Source organism: Papilio machaon, chromosome 20 (genome assembly GCF_912999745.1).
Source record: "Papilio machaon chromosome 20, ilPapMach1.1, whole genome shotgun sequence".
NCBI classification, from domain to species: Eukaryota; Metazoa; Arthropoda; class Insecta; order Lepidoptera; family Papilionidae; genus Papilio; species Papilio machaon.
The window spans coordinates 5,983,030-6,000,761 of NC_060005.1; the positions used below are offsets into that span (position 1 = coordinate 5,983,030).

General features: G+C 33.5%; 2 protein-coding genes across 2 annotated transcripts; both read left to right on the forward strand.

Moving 5' to 3' along the window:
* Positions 1-7,059: 7,059 nt before the first annotated feature.
* Positions 7,060-11,120, forward strand: LOC106711518 (serine protease snake). The gene is made up of 10 exons (XM_045682781.1): positions 7,060-7,170; positions 7,566-7,645; positions 7,718-7,859; positions 8,299-8,361; positions 8,626-8,702; positions 8,826-9,005; positions 9,350-9,566; positions 9,873-10,036; positions 10,664-10,920; positions 11,004-11,120. The coding sequence occupies exons 1-9, from the start codon at positions 7,125-7,127 to the stop codon at positions 10,871-10,873; spliced, it is 1,179 nt and encodes a 392-aa protein (XP_045538737.1). The 5' UTR covers positions 7,060-7,124; the 3' UTR covers positions 10,874-10,920; positions 11,004-11,120.
* A 1,543-nt stretch (positions 11,121-12,663) lies between these two features.
* Positions 12,664-17,684, forward strand: LOC106711520 (serine protease Hayan-like). The gene is made up of 9 exons (XM_014503851.2): positions 12,664-12,753; positions 13,977-14,059; positions 14,484-14,631; positions 14,975-15,037; positions 15,118-15,200; positions 15,672-15,845; positions 16,030-16,246; positions 16,614-16,768; positions 17,427-17,684. Exons 1-9 carry the CDS (start codon positions 12,702-12,704, stop codon positions 17,667-17,669), a joined length of 1,218 nt encoding a protein of 405 aa, XP_014359337.2. The 5' UTR covers positions 12,664-12,701; the 3' UTR covers positions 17,670-17,684.
* The last annotated feature ends 48 nt before the right edge of the window (positions 17,685-17,732 follow it).

Genomic DNA, 17,732 nt, shown 5'->3' on the forward strand with positions numbered 1-17,732 from the left:
CTATATTTTGTAGATGCAGTTATTGTGCAATTGTTTCCTTGAGTTATTATTTACACCATCTTATTGCCACATCCTAATAATTCAATTGGATATTAATATTATATAGTGTTTGAAACATCATAATGTTTAAAAGTTTCTTGGTCTTAATAAATGTACTAAAAATTTACTTCTATCATTTATTTATTGACTTTACCTATATACATTTAGACAACATGTAGGAAGTAATAATAAATAATCCACAGAGACTTCGACATGATATTTTTTTTATTTAAACCGTAAGCTACTAGCTGACAAATTAACAAATTTGACTGCAATGGAATTAAAAGCTTTCATTCCAAGCAAAACCTGAAATGTAACAGGCTGCGAACGATTTGGACGTTTGCCAATCGCTTGTACGACGTTACTGTGGCCGCAGTGTGTGCAAATCATGAATCTGTCTCCGACGAATGACACTACAAAAAGTGACGATGTCAGTCTTATACTGCATTATATTATTATCCTTCAGAGTATAAAATACTTTTCCATATTTCTCTATCAGCCGCCATATCTGAATTAATTTCCTGGATTACACTATAGATAAGAGTCATAAATGAACTGGTTACATCTGTAATTTATTTTATAATACCGGAATATTAAACCAATGTCAAGAAAAATAATAATATTATTAAGGACCATCGTAAATTGGTCCCTTTCTGTGAAAAAAAAAATTTCATTATAAGTGATAATAAATGAAAAATGATTGTCACAAGCCAACTGGGATTCAAGGGTATAACATTGTATAAGTAAAACTCTCGAAAGTATCTCTCGCTCTCTCTTTCTAAGGATGTCCTCAAACGTCCTTAAAAATACAGTCCAACGTACATTGAGGGACAAATAAAAAAATTACGTCTTTCAAATCCACAACTTTGAATTCTAGCCACGAACGTTTGAGATATTACAAATGGAGTCCTTAATCGTTGTTTGAACGAAGCGTCGTACCGCAAATTGTAAAAAGAAAATTTGATCCACTTTTCCCTCTTGCGGGTTTGAAAACTCAGATATTTTCAATGTTTAACTTGAGTACGATTCGTTTAAATTATCTAGACTGAGAAGATTTCAATTTTCTTTAGAAATTTTGGCGCTTATAAGTATATTACCAGTGGCGTCTTTTTTTATTACGCGCCTAATTATAGGCTATCTAACAACACTTTATTTCATTATCGAATTAGAGACTGGAAGCAATATGGCATTTTTATTTTGAAATACTACTTGTTTATTTCCTCTTACGAAGCAACGAAGAAGTACTTACATACTTTACAAAATATATAACGATTGTAACATTTCACGGCATGAAAAACAGTTTTTGAATACCAACCATAGCAAAATGCTGTAGGCAAACTATTTTAACATAATTCATTTGGTAGCGAAAGCGGAGCATAACGTCGGCAACATCAAAGAAGATAGCTTGAATACTTGTCGCTGTTTAAATATTCCTTGTTTACTGCGGACATTGTCTCAGACGTTGAACTAAATTCGAGCGACGACTAGAATGTGTTATGGGGCTCCGTTGTTGTCTGTAATTATATCAAAATAATGTTTCAATTTTGTAGCGTTAAATACGAGACAGGAAAAGATAAATTAACTAAAGACTACTGAAAGGATAAAGAAATGCCATTAACACTATAAAATGAAGATGTATGCTTTTATCTTACTAATATTTTAAATGCGAATGTGAATGCAAAACAGTTGAACGGACCACAGCTGTAGAACAAAGTCTATAAGAACACATAGGCTACTTACTAAGTCTTTATTTAATACCGCGCCGACGCAGTCGCGGATGACAGCTAGTCTACCAAATTTTGAGAAATTCTGCTAAAAAAATAGAGAGTTTGAATCAAAGTAAGACATTTAGAAGTTCAGAAAAAATCGTAGTACGCGAAACCACAAGACCATTTATTTGAGCCACTAGTGAAAACGAATTTTTACTATAACTTTCAAAAACATCAGGAATACATGAAGTTTTAATGAAGCCCAGGATCATAGATGCAATTAGATTGAGTGACGATATTGATTGGTAGGTGCCGTAGTGTGAACCAGTTTCAACAATTACAGCACAGACGTTGACGTACTGGAACATTAATTGGCGTACAATACACGTGATTGTAGCAGCTGAAAGCTAACTATATGCTCATAGTGGCCACTATGATGCATATGATAGTGAAATGAACTCAGTAAACAGATTTCGAAGGTTAGGGCCCAAATCTTGTAATAAATCTATAAATCTATTGCTTACCCAAGGTATTTTTAGTTATTGATAATATATCTATCGAAAATCTATTGCATGAAGAATTTTATTTAATATTGATAGAATTAGTTCTTCTGAACGCTAATTAAATGCTAGACGTTTTGACGTTAACAGTTTCTCTGAGTGACCAGGATATGTAAGACCCGGTTTAATTATGATTTTATTCCAACTGCCGTATTTAATTCGTTGTCATGTTACGGGTCTTATTATACTGGTTGTTTAGCGTTGTCGACTATTAACTATCTTCAAAAGTTTTATCTGAACTTTACAAGAAGTCAGCTTCGGGAAGTGACGTAAATAAAGTTCGACCAATGTTTGAACTAGATGTAGTGGAATTATTTATCTTGATACACAACCAGAACCAGCGAATACGAACACACGGACAATTTATGTTTATTTTTGTTGTTGTCAACTATTTCTTTATTAGTGTCTTTTTGAAATGAAAATATATATTTCGCGGACATAAAGTGTTTTGTAACGAAAAACAAATTAAAAATGTTGCCTGTCAAATTCAAGATTATTCCAGGTTTTATACGAAACGACTGGACCGATTTCGATGGGACTTTCACTGAAACGAGCTACCTATTCACTTTTTGATTTAGTCACTTAGACCATTTTTTTAAGTCGGCGATGACGAATTCGCGAGCGACAGCCAGTATTAAAAAACATTGTAAATTCTCTGTCCACACAACTCACGCATATAACCCAGAGAGGTAGGCAGAGATCACCAAATGGAGTTCCCATTAAGTGTGGCCAAACAATCCATTTCGGGAGACGGAACGTGACGGGTGGCGAGCCACGTCGCCGTCTTTTCCCCCCGGGAATTCACACATATGTGCGGGTTGCATCACGATGTTATCCTTCACCGTACGAACGTCGGATAAATGTACATATGTAAATCGAAAAACACATTGGTACATGGCAGGATTCGAACCCAGCACCTGCAAGTTGCAATTCAAGTGCTTAACCCCTTTTTTTTTTTATTATTATTATTTTTTTTTATAGTCAGGAAATGCATTTACGCACGCCTACGCCGGGCTGTGCAATGGCGTAGGGAGTGTGGGACTCGCCGGCCACAGAAGGTGACCGGAATACCCACTAAAACCTGACTGCCCTCTAACGCATTATGGCGGGCGCCACGGGAACGCTTTAGCTTTCTTCCGTGACCCCGCCTGCAAGTGCTTAACCCCTGAGCCATCGACGCTCTTCTTCTGAATTATCTGTAATTATGATGAAAAGCGTAATCGTGGATTTTAACTGCAGAAACATATTTTCAAAAGTATAAATTCTTTATACCTCTCACTCACTTTTAAGAAAACAATGCAAATTGTACAGCTGTGGAACTCACATGGTATATTTAGAACAAAATTTTTAGACTAAATTGTGTTCGTTTCGCTTCAAGAATCAGACGAGTTGGAGTCTTTTAATCGTCCTCTTGTGAGAAATATAATTGTGTCGTATCGAATGGTGATACACGACTCCCATCGGGGAGATTCAAGCAAGCGAATTGGATGTTGAAATCATTGGATATTTATTAGTCTGGGGACTCGAGTGTTCCGCTCCATCCAATTGTTTGTCTATGTTAACAAGTTTAACTGAGAAGACGCTTAATGAATTTAGTTTTTGAGATTCCGTTGTTTTATATATAAGTATAAAATGATTGTAGATATTCGATGGTTTATAAAAAGATCGGTTAGAATAGTTTAATGGAGGTTAACGGGGATCGAGATTAAGAAGAGAAATCTTCACTAAGGGATAGCTTAATTACAGGCTCACGAAGCTTTCTTCCTTGTATATATTATCATAATTTGTTACATTTAAAAGATGTATAATTTTTTTTGTCTGGGTTATTATACATATCTTATTGGTTTTAATAGATTGCATAAAAACAATAAAATTGAATTTAAATAAAATGTACTAATAAAATGCAATAAATAAATAGATATGTTACTAATATTATAAATGCGAATGTTTAGATGGATGGATGGATGTTTGTTTGAAGGTATCTCCGTAACCGCTAAACAGATCTTGATGAAATTTAGCACAGATGTAGAACATAGTCTTAAATAAAGCATTCTTTATGAGTTATTTTTTAATTCCGCACGGAAGGAGTCGCGGGCGACAGCTAGTCTAGACATAAATTGAAATTAATATGCCAAAGCTCAAATCTGATGTATTAACATCAGATTTATAAAAGTATCATACATACATGAAAACGGAATACCTCAAGATATTACAAGATCGGAATATTAAAAATACATACAAGAAATCATCTTAAAACGGTTACCGCAGGTCAACGGCTGAGTACATTTAATTGGCGCGAAGCCAAACATTGACGCGGTAATATTAGTTTCATACGAGGGTATCAAAGTGAGGAGAAATAGTATAATAATGCAGTTCTGCAATTGTTCTACTGTTCTGTGTCAAAACAGCACTGTTGTGTGTCATTGTCTACTGCTCTGCCTCACTGTATTACCTTCCTGTAAAACTGGCATAACAACAGAGGCTTTTTAACTGCAGTTGCTTAGAGCTATATCTTATTTGAATTCTAGTCATTAGTTAATCAAGAAACGGACTAGAAAATGTTGTAATGACTAACAAAATTATAAAAAAATATTAAAATTAATTATAACTAATGTTTTTCATTGTACGTTTTTTTTTAATTTCATAATCGGCTGTATGATTTAACTGTATTCATGTTACCGTCGGTTTCTGAGACTAGAATACCTGTTTTATCTCTGTTTTGTCAGAAATAATGACAGGGATGACGATATGTTTTGTACAGAGATATTGGTCTCAAAACCCACGCTTAGTGGGTATAGGAAACAAAAGAAAGAGTTGTCATAATAAAAGTTGGAAAGGAAGGCTTTTGAAGTGTGATTAAGGACATTTAATATTACTATAATGTCCTAAGTTCTCGTAGAACAGAATGTAAAATTGGATGTTCAAAATAAAACACAATTAATTATACGAAACAATTTAAATTAAAAAAAATTACATTGCATTTTCAAAAACGTACACAAGTTTATTTCACTAGCTTAGCTATACTATGTACTCGTTACATAACAGTTAATTATGAAGTAAATATTTCCTTATATAAATCTAAAACGTAAATAAACTTGAACGCTAAAGGATGTGGTTTCTTAATGTTTTAGATAAAAATAACTAGTCTTACATTACGTAAATGAATAATAATAACTACATAATAAAGCTAGTAAAATAACACTAACATGCGACTTCGTACAAGTGGAATTTAAAAAAATAGTATTATTTATTTCCTCTGTGAATTTAGATTTAGTTTTTTTTCTATTACGTGAAAGAAAAAAATTAAATCTATGACACGAAAACTGCACATTTTTCGGTATTAACTGGAACCTATATGTTATCCTAGACTGTTATGTATCTCTATTCAAATTTCACCCAGATCTATACAGCCGTTCTGAAGTTAATTAGTAAAAAATTTCATTAATTAGTTATTTAATTAATTAGTAATTTAAGTAATTTGGTTAATTAGTAAAATCTTTTTGATCAGTTGATTTTTTTTTATTCTAAAAAACATAAAAACCAGTTGTGTTATTTCCATATATAAAAATATGGAGAATCCAAAGAGCAGAACATTTAACATTAAAAAATCCCACACTTTATTCGATCTCAAGCACACCAACACTTAAGGTCCGTTCAGACAGACCGGGATGGAGAACAGGTCAGATTTTTGTCGCAAATAAAATTGAGCATTACATGATTAAAACAAAGTTTAATTTTACTTTGCACATCTTTTATCAACAAAAAATAAAGCGTAAAAAATAACGTGAAAAGAAAAATGATACCTTGTTTCTATAAGATAACGCTCAAATTTGTTTACGACAAAAATCTGCTCTTCCCCGGTCTGTGTGAACGGACTTTTACTGACTACGGAAAATACGTTCTGATTAAAATAATCATTACGCGCCGGTTTGTCCGTTTTAAAACATAACTGTATTTAACTGTGTATCTAGACTGCAGTGAAACTTGTATTAACATTTGTCATCCCTCTCATTCTCTCTGAGGAAACAGAGACTGCAATATGTGTCCATACGAGTGACACTGAAGTCGGTACCTAGAGTAAACCACTTCGTACACAAGGCCACGTGAATCTATGACTATAAATAAAGTCTCGGCGACGCGTACCTGTGTTTAATATGCAGACACAGGCATATGTCTTCTATGACACTACATTGCGTAAGTCTTAGCGACTAAAATTGCAGAGATTCGAAGATTTGGTTACGTAAGGCCTAATAGTTTTAGGGGGCTGTTGTTTATTTTGATTGAGTTTATTACGCAAATGCTGCGTAAAGTTAACATAAGAATGCAGTCTTTGATATCTTTGTTTATTTAAGTAGATAATTAAGTTTAAATTTTATACGATTATTATGAAGAATTGTGTATTACAAAAAAAAATCTATAAGAAAAATTTGCATGCGTTTACCAAAACTGCATTCAATAGTTTTTGATACATAATGTATACATATTCAAAAAACGCTTTCTTCCACAAAACATTTATTAAAACCGGTTGAATAGTTATAGAATACACTAACAGACAAAATCTTACTCTAATTATTATATTTACTAAATAAATACCCTTAAAACCGCTTAAAAACATTATATTGTGACATAGAAACATGTGTTTGACGTAATTTGCGCACTAAAAGGTATGCTATTAAAAAGCTTAGCATGGGTTCCACTGCGCTATAAGCCTTAAACAAGTTATACTTGTAAGAACGAATTCTTGCTAACATTAACAATGGATATTTAACAAGAATCACACGTATTTCTGTTCTCGCATCGCAAAATCAATTTAAAAATGTTTAATAACAGGATTTTTGTTCAGAAACTAGTATTAATTTATGGTATGTTATAATTCATATTATTTTAGTGTTAAATATAGAAAAAAAAAACAAAAAACTGTTTTCTTTTCTTTACATTTTGTATTTTTGATATAATTTCCGTTTTTATTTAGTTCAAAACTACTCAATCTAAGGTAGTAATTGTTGATAGCAAAATGTATATTTTTATATTTATTAAAATAAAAAACTGTTTATGTTGACAAGACTGGATTTTTATTAAATCAAGAACAATGAATAAAATGTCAAGAAGGAGGAAAAAAGAAAGAAAAATAATTATACAAAAAAGGTAGCGCGGTGCGCACAGGCCACTCAACCCCGGGGCCGACGTTGCCGCTACAGTAATATCAATTGAACTGCGATTAAAATAACTGATTAACATTAAACTGTTTTTTTTTCAGTTACTGTTTTCATTTTGAACTTAGCATCAGCAAAAAGGAACTTCAATCTAAATGAACACTATGTCAATGCAAGTCAAACCGTAAGTACTGAAATATATATGCAATACTTGAAAAGATTATTTAATTTAATTTGTTTTATAAAACATTTACAGCTTAATTTGGTTCATCTAACATCAGAGAATTTATTCACGGAACTAAATCAGATCGATCCAAATTTCGATCCGGACGCATGCGATCCGATCTCATCGACAATGCCGGACTTTTCTAAACCTGGCCGAAGAATAAGCGAGACAAGTACGTAGTTTTTAATATTATCAATGAATTTACGTATATGTACGTCCGACTAGATCCACCCCTAAATATCGTTAATGCTCGATTTTTCTTAAATCTTTTATTTGTTTAAAAACAAAAAAAAAACAATTTTTAAAATACCTAAGAAAGTATAAATAGATTGTGGGAAAGAGGCTATACGTAAGAGGATAGTGAATTCACATATGATGGTTGATAAAGAAGTGTGGACGAGTAATTTATACGAAGCCTTACCTCCGTACGAATAAAAGCAAGCTTATCTTTTTAAAACGCCTGAAGTATATTTTATAATTTTAACCGTTTTATACAAATACCTATGCAATACATTTTTTTAAATTACAGTAATCTGAAATATAAAAGCTGCCTATTTGTAGCTCTTATGTTTTTCTTATTTGTTTTTAATACAATTTATTTAATGTTTCAGAATGCCTTGAATACTTGTGGCGGATGAGGTATTACGATCATTCGCTTGTGAGAGTTATTAAATGTAAGTTTTTGAACTAAAAAAGTATTAATATTATTATAATAATTATAAATGATAGACGATCATAGGTTATATAAAACGAAACTTATAACATACAACGACTAAGAGATAAATAGACATAAATGTCAATCGTCTTTACTGAAATCATTTTTAAAAATATCTATAAAAATGGATATTTTTATACAAGTTACTGAATTATAGATGATACTTGTCTCTTAAAAATAAAAAAATAAATTCTACAGAATAGTAATGTTTTATCATCTCCAGGTGGCGCCACGTTTGATCCCAGTTTGACCGTTATATTTGGAGGGCAAGATGCAACTCCTGGACAATTTCCTCATATGGTATCAATTTTTATTCCGTACTGATCGATCCTAGCAGACCTTGTGAAGACAAATAATGGAATGCGACAGAACAAGCTAAACTAGAAAGCCACCATATATATAAAAACTAAACATTTATTCCAGGGGGCAATAGGATGGAAGTCAGTAAACGACACCTGGACCTTCAAATGTGGTGGTACACTGGTGACAGAAAAGTTCATGCTTTCTGCAGCTCATTGTTCTCGAGCGAAGAGGACTGAGACCAAAATCATAGATCCTGTGCCCAAAATAGTACGAGTGGGAGAAGTAAATATTGGCTTGCATGTAAGTAACGTAAATTAATTAAAAAACATGTTTTCTCTTAACTTAACGCATTTAATAAATGCATGCTTCTTATTAGATATTAAGTAAGTAAAGTTACCTACAAATATCTGATATGTACAGCTACTACTTAGATACGTTTTCCTCATAAACCCCAGGGTAAATGGGGAAGGTTTGTAATCCACCAGTACCTCAGTAGCCCATAACAAATGACTCTATGAAATCGGATTCGGTCAACGGCTGCCATCCTTCTATGACTACTGTAATATGCGATTTAGAAGACCATCTATAATTAAATGTGAATCGTTCTTTCTCAGATGTTCATGTTTGATTTTTAATTACCGCAGAGTAAAGATGAACAGCCACCTCAAGATTCACCCATCAAGAGATTCATTGTACATCCATATTTTCGAGCTCCAAGAAAATACTATGATATTGCAGTAATAGAACTAGAGACACCTATAACGTTTACTTTGAAAAGCCATCCCGCGTGTGTTTGGGCGAATCCTTATCAAGAAGTATTTGGAAAAGCTGCACTGACTGGCTGGGGTATTACTGAAGCAGGTTTGTGTTTTATTCATAATTAGGTAAACGTATTACCTTATAAGCAACAGCTTCTGTGGATAAAGAGGGAATTGTCATCTTGTAGGCCATCTTCTGAGTTCGTTTTCTAGGTTTTTCTTTTAAGTAATATGTCATCATAATTAACTTGTCCTTTATCTGCTTAAAAATCGAAATGAATTATTTGTTTCGTTGATATTATAATGTGGTGCCTAGTTTCAAGAACCTCTGTGACAGACAACTTCAAGTAGTTGGTGTGCTAGAGAATGCTGTCAGTGTACCGTTTCTTTAAGATTTTGACATTTTTAGGTAGCGAAGAAGCGCATCCCATTTTACAATTTGCGGAGGTGGATGTGGTGCCGGTGCGTGAGTGTGACAAGTTGCTGCGGTCTAGTCGCAACAGAAACTGGCGCGGACTAGTCTACCATCAGATGTGTGCGGGACACTTAGCTGGTGGAGTTGATTCCTGTCAGGTAAAAAAATTAGAGATCTATATTCTAATCTAATAAGATCTAATGCTATGGACTGATCATGTTTAACTGAATGGTACTGAACTAAAACGCGTCTATCGGTTAAAATATCTAGGTCATTATGTGACTGCCGACCTTAAATAAAGTGGGTATAGAGAGGGAGCGTAGGGCGCTGGCAGTCCGATGTAGTGCACGTGCAGCCTTTAGGCCAACTATCCGCAGCGGGCTGTCAGCGCTTTACGGGTCCAATACAATAATGGATTCAGAATGCTGATGGGGCTGCCTCGTTTCTACAGTGCATCTGGTATGCTCGCTCAGGCAGGAGTTGATGGATGCCATGCCATCATTACAAAAAAGTCTGATTCGCTGCTCTGCAGACTCAGAGCTAACTCCAACTACATCCTGAGCACCGCTTCTCTCTTCTCATCTCCTCTCTTCTCTTCTGTATATTTTAGGTCGTCATAAAATGTTAGCAGGACTACAAAAGCTCGTTTCTTACGGTGATTAAACATTATCGCCATTGAACATCATCAATCTACAGCTGTTCTCCCTTTTAATTTCTACTTTTAACACTTGACAACAATTTTTCTTGTCACTTTAACTTTTCACAAAACATTTTCATTGTTACAGGGTGATTCCGGTGGTCCATTGCAAATGCAAATCAAAATGCCAGGATTTACAGATTGGAACATGCATTATGTTCTTGGAGTTACATCTTTTGGCTACGGTTGCGGACGTCCTAACACTCCGAGTGTCTATACCAGAGTTTCCAGTTTTCTGGATTGGATCGAAAGTATCGTTTGGGAAGAGGATTATTTGAGACTGAATAAAACAAATTAGTTTTAGAAGTTTCTAGAAAACAACATTCACCTTCCAGATACCAAAGAGTATGTACGAGTATATCATTGCCACAAATTCTAGCGTGACAGAGGTTGGCAACTGTACTATGTTTTTTTTTATTGTATTACAGAATCACGTAAGCGTCTGTCACTCCTATGATAAAAGAGCAATATTTGCAGAGTAACTCTAAACGGACAACGTTGTGACCATGAATAAAGCCAACATTAAGTTTAGAGCTAAAAATATATATGAAATTAAAAATTAATTAAATGTGATTTTTGTAACAAAATATGATTTTGCATTCAATATATTTCCTGTAATATATTTCAACGACTTTTAATTATCTACCTCATCTTCTTTATTTCTTGTTGAAACTGATTGTTAAATTTTACTCAACTTATGGAAATTTCCATATATTCTATGTTTTATATATTTTCTGTGGCGTCGGTGGCTCAGGGGTTAAGCACTTGACTTGCAATCTGTAGGTCCTGGGTTCGAATCCCGCCATGTGTTTTTCGATTTTCGATTTACATATGTAAATTTGTCCGACGTTCTTACGGTGAAGGAAAACATCGTGATGCAACCTGCACATATCTGAGAAGAAATTCAAAGATATGTGTGAAGTCAACCAACCCGCACTTGGCCAGCGTGGTTGACTATGGCCTAGTCACCCCTAACTTGAGGTAGGCTCCGAGCCCCTCGGTGGGGACGTATAGTGAGCTGATGATGATGATGATGATGATATATTTTCTAAGAGAACTGACTACGATACCACTGCCTCTCTACCGTGCCAGGTAAGCTTGTCGTACTATAGTCCACGAGACCTGGCCTCAAAGAATACGTATTAAAACAAATTGAATATTCGACCTTCACTGAGACCTGTCTGTATATTGACATTAGACTTAAGCACATTGCACACTACAAAAATACAAGACCGTTTTATGACAGTGTGTGTGAGCTCTCATAACTTAGTGTGTTTTATGTCCACCGGGACAGATAACTTTGTCGGTCTTTATTTGTATTAAATTACAATCTCATCTTACTAATATTATAAATGTGAATGTTTAGATGGATGGATGGATGGATAGATGTTTGTTTGAAGGTATCGGTAACGGCTGAACGGATCATGATGAAATTCGGCACAGGTGTAGAGCATTGTCTGGAAGAACACATAGGCTACTTACATGTTTCTTATTCCGCGCGGACGGAGTCGCGTGCGACTGCTAGTATAGTTATAAATACACAAATTACAACGGGTGAGCTACTTCTACAAGGGCATCTCAGATAACAACAGACATCTGACCCGATTGAACATAAAGTTTATAAAGTCAACAGCCGACAATAAACATAATAGTAATTTTTAAGTAAGTTTAAAACATTTAACTAAAGAGTTTAGAAAGAGCAGAACATAGTATAACCGACTGACAATAGAGAATGCTTTGCGGAAATATAAATGTTTTTGGGTCAGTGTGTTTGTATGTTTGTAAAATCTAAACAATTATAAGAAGTGAAATGTAAATCGATTAGTATTTTTCACGATAGTGTCAGGCGGCTTTATCAATTCTTTTTTTTTTCTTCCTTTCAATTTGTGTATGTAAAAATAATTTTCCCTCGAATTGTTTAATTTTTGATTTTTTTTTCTACCACTAGTAATTTTTTGACTCGGCCACCTGGTCAAAGTCGTGAGTCTAGTACTCTTGTTTATATTTATAAGTAAATTAAATAAAAAACTACTTAACTACGTCATATCATAATTGTTATTAGTTTTATTCGCATTTGTGATTTAGAGTTATTCTATGACGGTCGCGTTAATACTTCGAATAATAAAATGGCAAATCATTCAAACACATCTGTGTTAATTATAGTAAAGATTTATTTTGGTATGTATTTTTCTTAATATTTTGTTTTAAGGGAAAGATATTTCTTATGAATTTAATAGAGATTGTGTTATTTGTTGGTATACTGATAATTTCGTTACTCTGGTAAATTTTGTGTTCGGTAAATCTTGTTCAAGAAATATCATTATTGTTCGTAATCTTTCTAATATTATAAATGCGAATGTTTAGATGAATGGATGTTTGTTTGAAGGTATCTAGAACCGCTGAACTAATCTCAATGATATTTGACATCAATATAGAACATAATCTGGAAGAACACATAGGTTAATTATTATTATTATATTCCGCGCGGACGGAGTGGCGGGCGACACCTAGTTTGAAATAAATACAATAATAAATGAATTGTTCTCCATTTTAAGACCTGTCCTACTTTAAGATTAAATAATTTAACAACAAAATTAGTAATAAACGTTAATCCTGTTATTTCCTTATAGTATGTTTATTTTCCTTTAACTAGTTAGTTGAAAATATTGTTTTAGTATTTAATGTAATTTTATGTTCATTTCCTTCCATAGTTATATGACTTCATCAAAAACTCATTATTTTAACTGTATCGTTAATCATTTGCTACATTGTATGTACTTTAGATCTATATACTAAGGAAATAGACTACAGATAAATCCATAATAATACAAAAAGATTTTTTTTTGCAAAAATTACATTTTTTAAACGTTTGGTCGACATAACCATTTTTACATTAGTGACTATTCGTTTAATATTTCGAAATAAATAAGGGCCTAGCACGAAAATTTGCTAGAAAGTATTCGTAACGTTATCGACAAAAGTTGTATTAGATTTGTACAGCGCATCCTATTGGACGTAATGCATAACGACAAATCTCATGCCAATTTAACTTTATCGTAAATATTCGTGATATACCCTCAATGTGTTTTTGTAAAAGAATGACAGGGTTACTAATATAGTAATACTAGCTGTCGCCCGCGACTCCGTCCGCGCGCAGTTAAAAAAAATGGGGGGGGGCTATGAAAAATAGATGTTGGCCGATTCTCAGACCTACTGAATATGCTCACAAAATTTCATGAGAAACGGTCAAGCCGTTTCGGAGGAATACGGTGACGAAAACTGTGACACGAGAATTTTATATATTAGATAGTGAAGTTTCGCTATGAGTAACGCTTTTGTACATAACTTGTGGTTAATAAAAAAACAATACTAACTTATTAATACATTAAATAAAATTTCAGCATTAATTATTTTCTCTAACCTATTACAAGTGATGTCATATAATTCTTTTAGACCGTACAAGAGACGACATGGTAATGAAACTGTGAGTAACAAAATTATATTTATGCGTACAGCTTATTCCAAATTAAAACCTAAGCTTTGTAAACAAACGTAGCAAGATCGGTCTTTAATTTTGTGCTTTTTTAGGCCACAAGATGACTAATGAGCGAGCGGTCAATAGAGGGTCTATCACTAATATTCTTGGAGAAATTTTCGTAACATCATCGACAAAATTGGTATTAAAATTTTTGCAGCACTCCTACCGGTTATAAAACACCAAACAAGTAAAAAAAACTTGACATATTTTGCCGATGACGTTACGACAGGCAACAACCATGCATCGCAAATATTCGTGCTAGGCCCTCTGATACTGCTAACATTCATTTACAAGTTTAGGTCCCGATTTGGAATTTAGATATGTTATATTTATATGCATTTAAATAATTCTATTGGCAATTTTTTTTAAGTTGACTCCAATCGATATCCGTACCCGTAATTTGTTCAAAATAATAGACGATCTACCGCAAAATTATCTTTTCCATACAACATCATGCGCTGTGATGGAACAAGAATTGCCAGATTTCAGAGCACCAAATCGACGTATTAGTGAAGTTAGTAAGTAATAGATTTTAAAACAGGCAACATTTTAATTAATATAAAATGTTTAAATTAATCAATAAAAAAATTCTTATAAACTGATCTATCCCGGTGGGCATAAGTGAAGTCTTGTCATGTCTTGTCTTTTGTGTTATATACATATATCGTGACAGAATTAAACGACAAACAGCGTCTCTGTCATCATGCCAGATAAATTAGTTGGACTATACAAATCGAATGATCTCAAAATTACCCACCTCTCACAGATTAACAAGATTACACATTTAAAAAGAAACAAGTTAACTATATTGTGAGTTTACATGTTTGTAGTTAGTAATGTTTTACTGACATTTAATTCCAGAATGTCTTGAACATTTATGGAGAATGCGATTTTACGATCAACTGCTTTTAAAAAAAGTAAGATGTAAGTAATTTGTTCCTAAATAAAATCAGTATCAAAATAGTAAGTATAAAAAATACTTTAACCCTTTCTTATGATTTAAGGTAAATCTGGTGTGGAAAATGCATATGTCAGTTTCGCAATTTACAGGGGTAAAGAAGTGTCAACTGGAAAATTTGCTCATACAGTAAGTTAAATTAAATAATAAAATAAAAAACTAAACTAGGATGACGCAGTGGCCCGAAGTGGGCGTTGGCCTCCGAAAAGAAAAATAATCTCCACTTTCTCCGATCCCGCACCGTCTCGACCCAGTGGACCTGTAACTCCCGAAATTTTTTATGCAACTCGTCCATCCGTCGATACCAAAATAAAAAATACACACACATTTCTTTCTTATATTTATTTGCTTAAACATTTTAATGCAATAAAGGTCAGCAAGTACATTCCGAATTCATACATTTAACAATAGTTAACATTGGTGATATAAGTGTTAAGGCTACGTATTTTCCATTGAAAAACTCATTAGTAAACAAGATATTCAAATCATCATTTCTGAAATATCTAGTTTAGAACATCCAAAAACTAGTTTCGATCTTTTACCTTCGTAATATCCGTAAAACCTGCATACCTCACGGGTGTGATTTCTTATTTAATTCAGGGAGCTATCGGCTGGCAGTCAGTCGGGCCGGTCTGGATATTTTTGTGTGGTGCTGTGATGATAAGTGACAAGTTCTTCTTGACCGCCGCGCACTGCTCGACTGCACACCACAATAGAGTTATCAATCCATCGCCTAAAATAATAAGACTCGGAGACAAATATATTTTGGACTCGGTAAATAATTATTTAGTATCTTATTTCATTTACAATTATAAATTAATTAAAATCAGCTACTATCAAATAAGTCACACAGTCTTTGGGGATCCCTGACTGGTCTGAAACTAATCATTATCGACAATAGGTAACCTATACGATGTGGTAGGCATTTTAAGTAGTTAGTATTTTAAATTTGATACAGGATGATTACGAGAAAAGACCAACAGATGTTTTTATAAAGAGCATTATAGTACCTGACAATTACCGTCCACCATCAAAAAATTATGACATAGCACTAATTGAGGTAGAAGATATAATTCCATTTAAAGCTTTTACTAATCCGTCTTGTATTTGGCCATATGAAGGGGACGTATTATTTGGAAAAGGCTATGAATCTGGATGGGGTGTCGTGGAATCAGGTATAAATTTTATTATTTGTTAAGAATTCATACATGCTTAATGCAAACTGAGATAAAAACTATATGAAAATTTTTTAAACTACAATATAAATGTACAACAACAACAATCTATATATAGTAGGATTGCTGAAATATTATAATTGTTTTTATTTTCTTGTCACTGTTCGTGTGCACCCTACCGATTTGGTTTACTTAGCTTAATGTCTACCCAAAGGTTGTCTGGCAGAGATCGCTGCGTAGCGATAAGACCGCCTTTTGTGAAAATCCTAATGTACTTTCTTTTTTTGTAACTCCATGATAGTGCACAATAAAGTATATTTGTATTTGTATAAATGGCAAAAAAGGATTTTTAAATTCTGTTTCTCAGATTCGGATCATCAACCAGAATATCAGATAGACGACGTCGAAGTAATAAATACGAATGTGTGCAGTGAAAAATTAAAGGAAATATTACACGTTGATTCAATACAACTACCTCATCAAATCTGTGCAAATTATTTTAACGCCAACGATACGTGTAAGGTTGGTAGTATTTGTATAGTACATTGAAGAAAATAATATTTGTAACTTTTACCATTATGTCTTTTTTTTAAAAAGCACTTTATGAATCCTATAATAAATCTTATTAATATAATAAACTAGCTTTTACCCGCGACTCCGTCTGCGCGGAATAAAAAATAGAAAACGGGGTAAAAATTATCCTATGTCCTTTTTCTGGTTCTAAGCTACCTGCCCACCAATTTTCAGTCAAATCGATTCAGCCGTTCTTGAGTTATAAATGGTGTAACTAACACGACTTTCTTTTATATATATAGATGTGAATGTTTGGATAGATGGACGGATGTTTGTTGAAGATATGTCGTGGAACGGCTCAATGGATCTCGTAGAAATTTGGCATAGATATAGATCACAGTTTGGAACAACATATAAGCGACGGAGTGACAAGCGCGGATGACAGCTAGTATTATATAAGTTACTAGCTGTCGCCCGCGACTCCGTCCGCGCGCAGTTAAAAAAAAAAAAATAGATGTTGGCCGATTCTCAGACCTACTGAATATGATCACAAAATTTCATGAGAATCGGTCAAGCCGTTTCGGAGGAGTACGGGAACGAAAACTGTGACACGAGAATTTTATATATTAGATTTTTTGTTGAAAATATTTATTTTGTTTTTTTCTAGGGTGACTCTGGAGGTCCTTTAATGATGCCCATTATTAATCCATATTATTCCGACTTTACAATTCACTATATAGTGGCCATACAGTCTGAGAACTTTGGTTGTGACTCCATTGACAACCCCAATATATATACAAAAGTTTCAAGCTTTGTCAATTGGATAGAAGATATAGTTTGGCCCGAAGACCATTACGTAAAGGAAATTTTATCAGAAAATGAATTCGCAAAAATATATGAAAGACTGTAGGTCTTGTTATATATAGGTATATACTGATTAGTGACTTTATTCTTTACTTGATTGATATGCAAA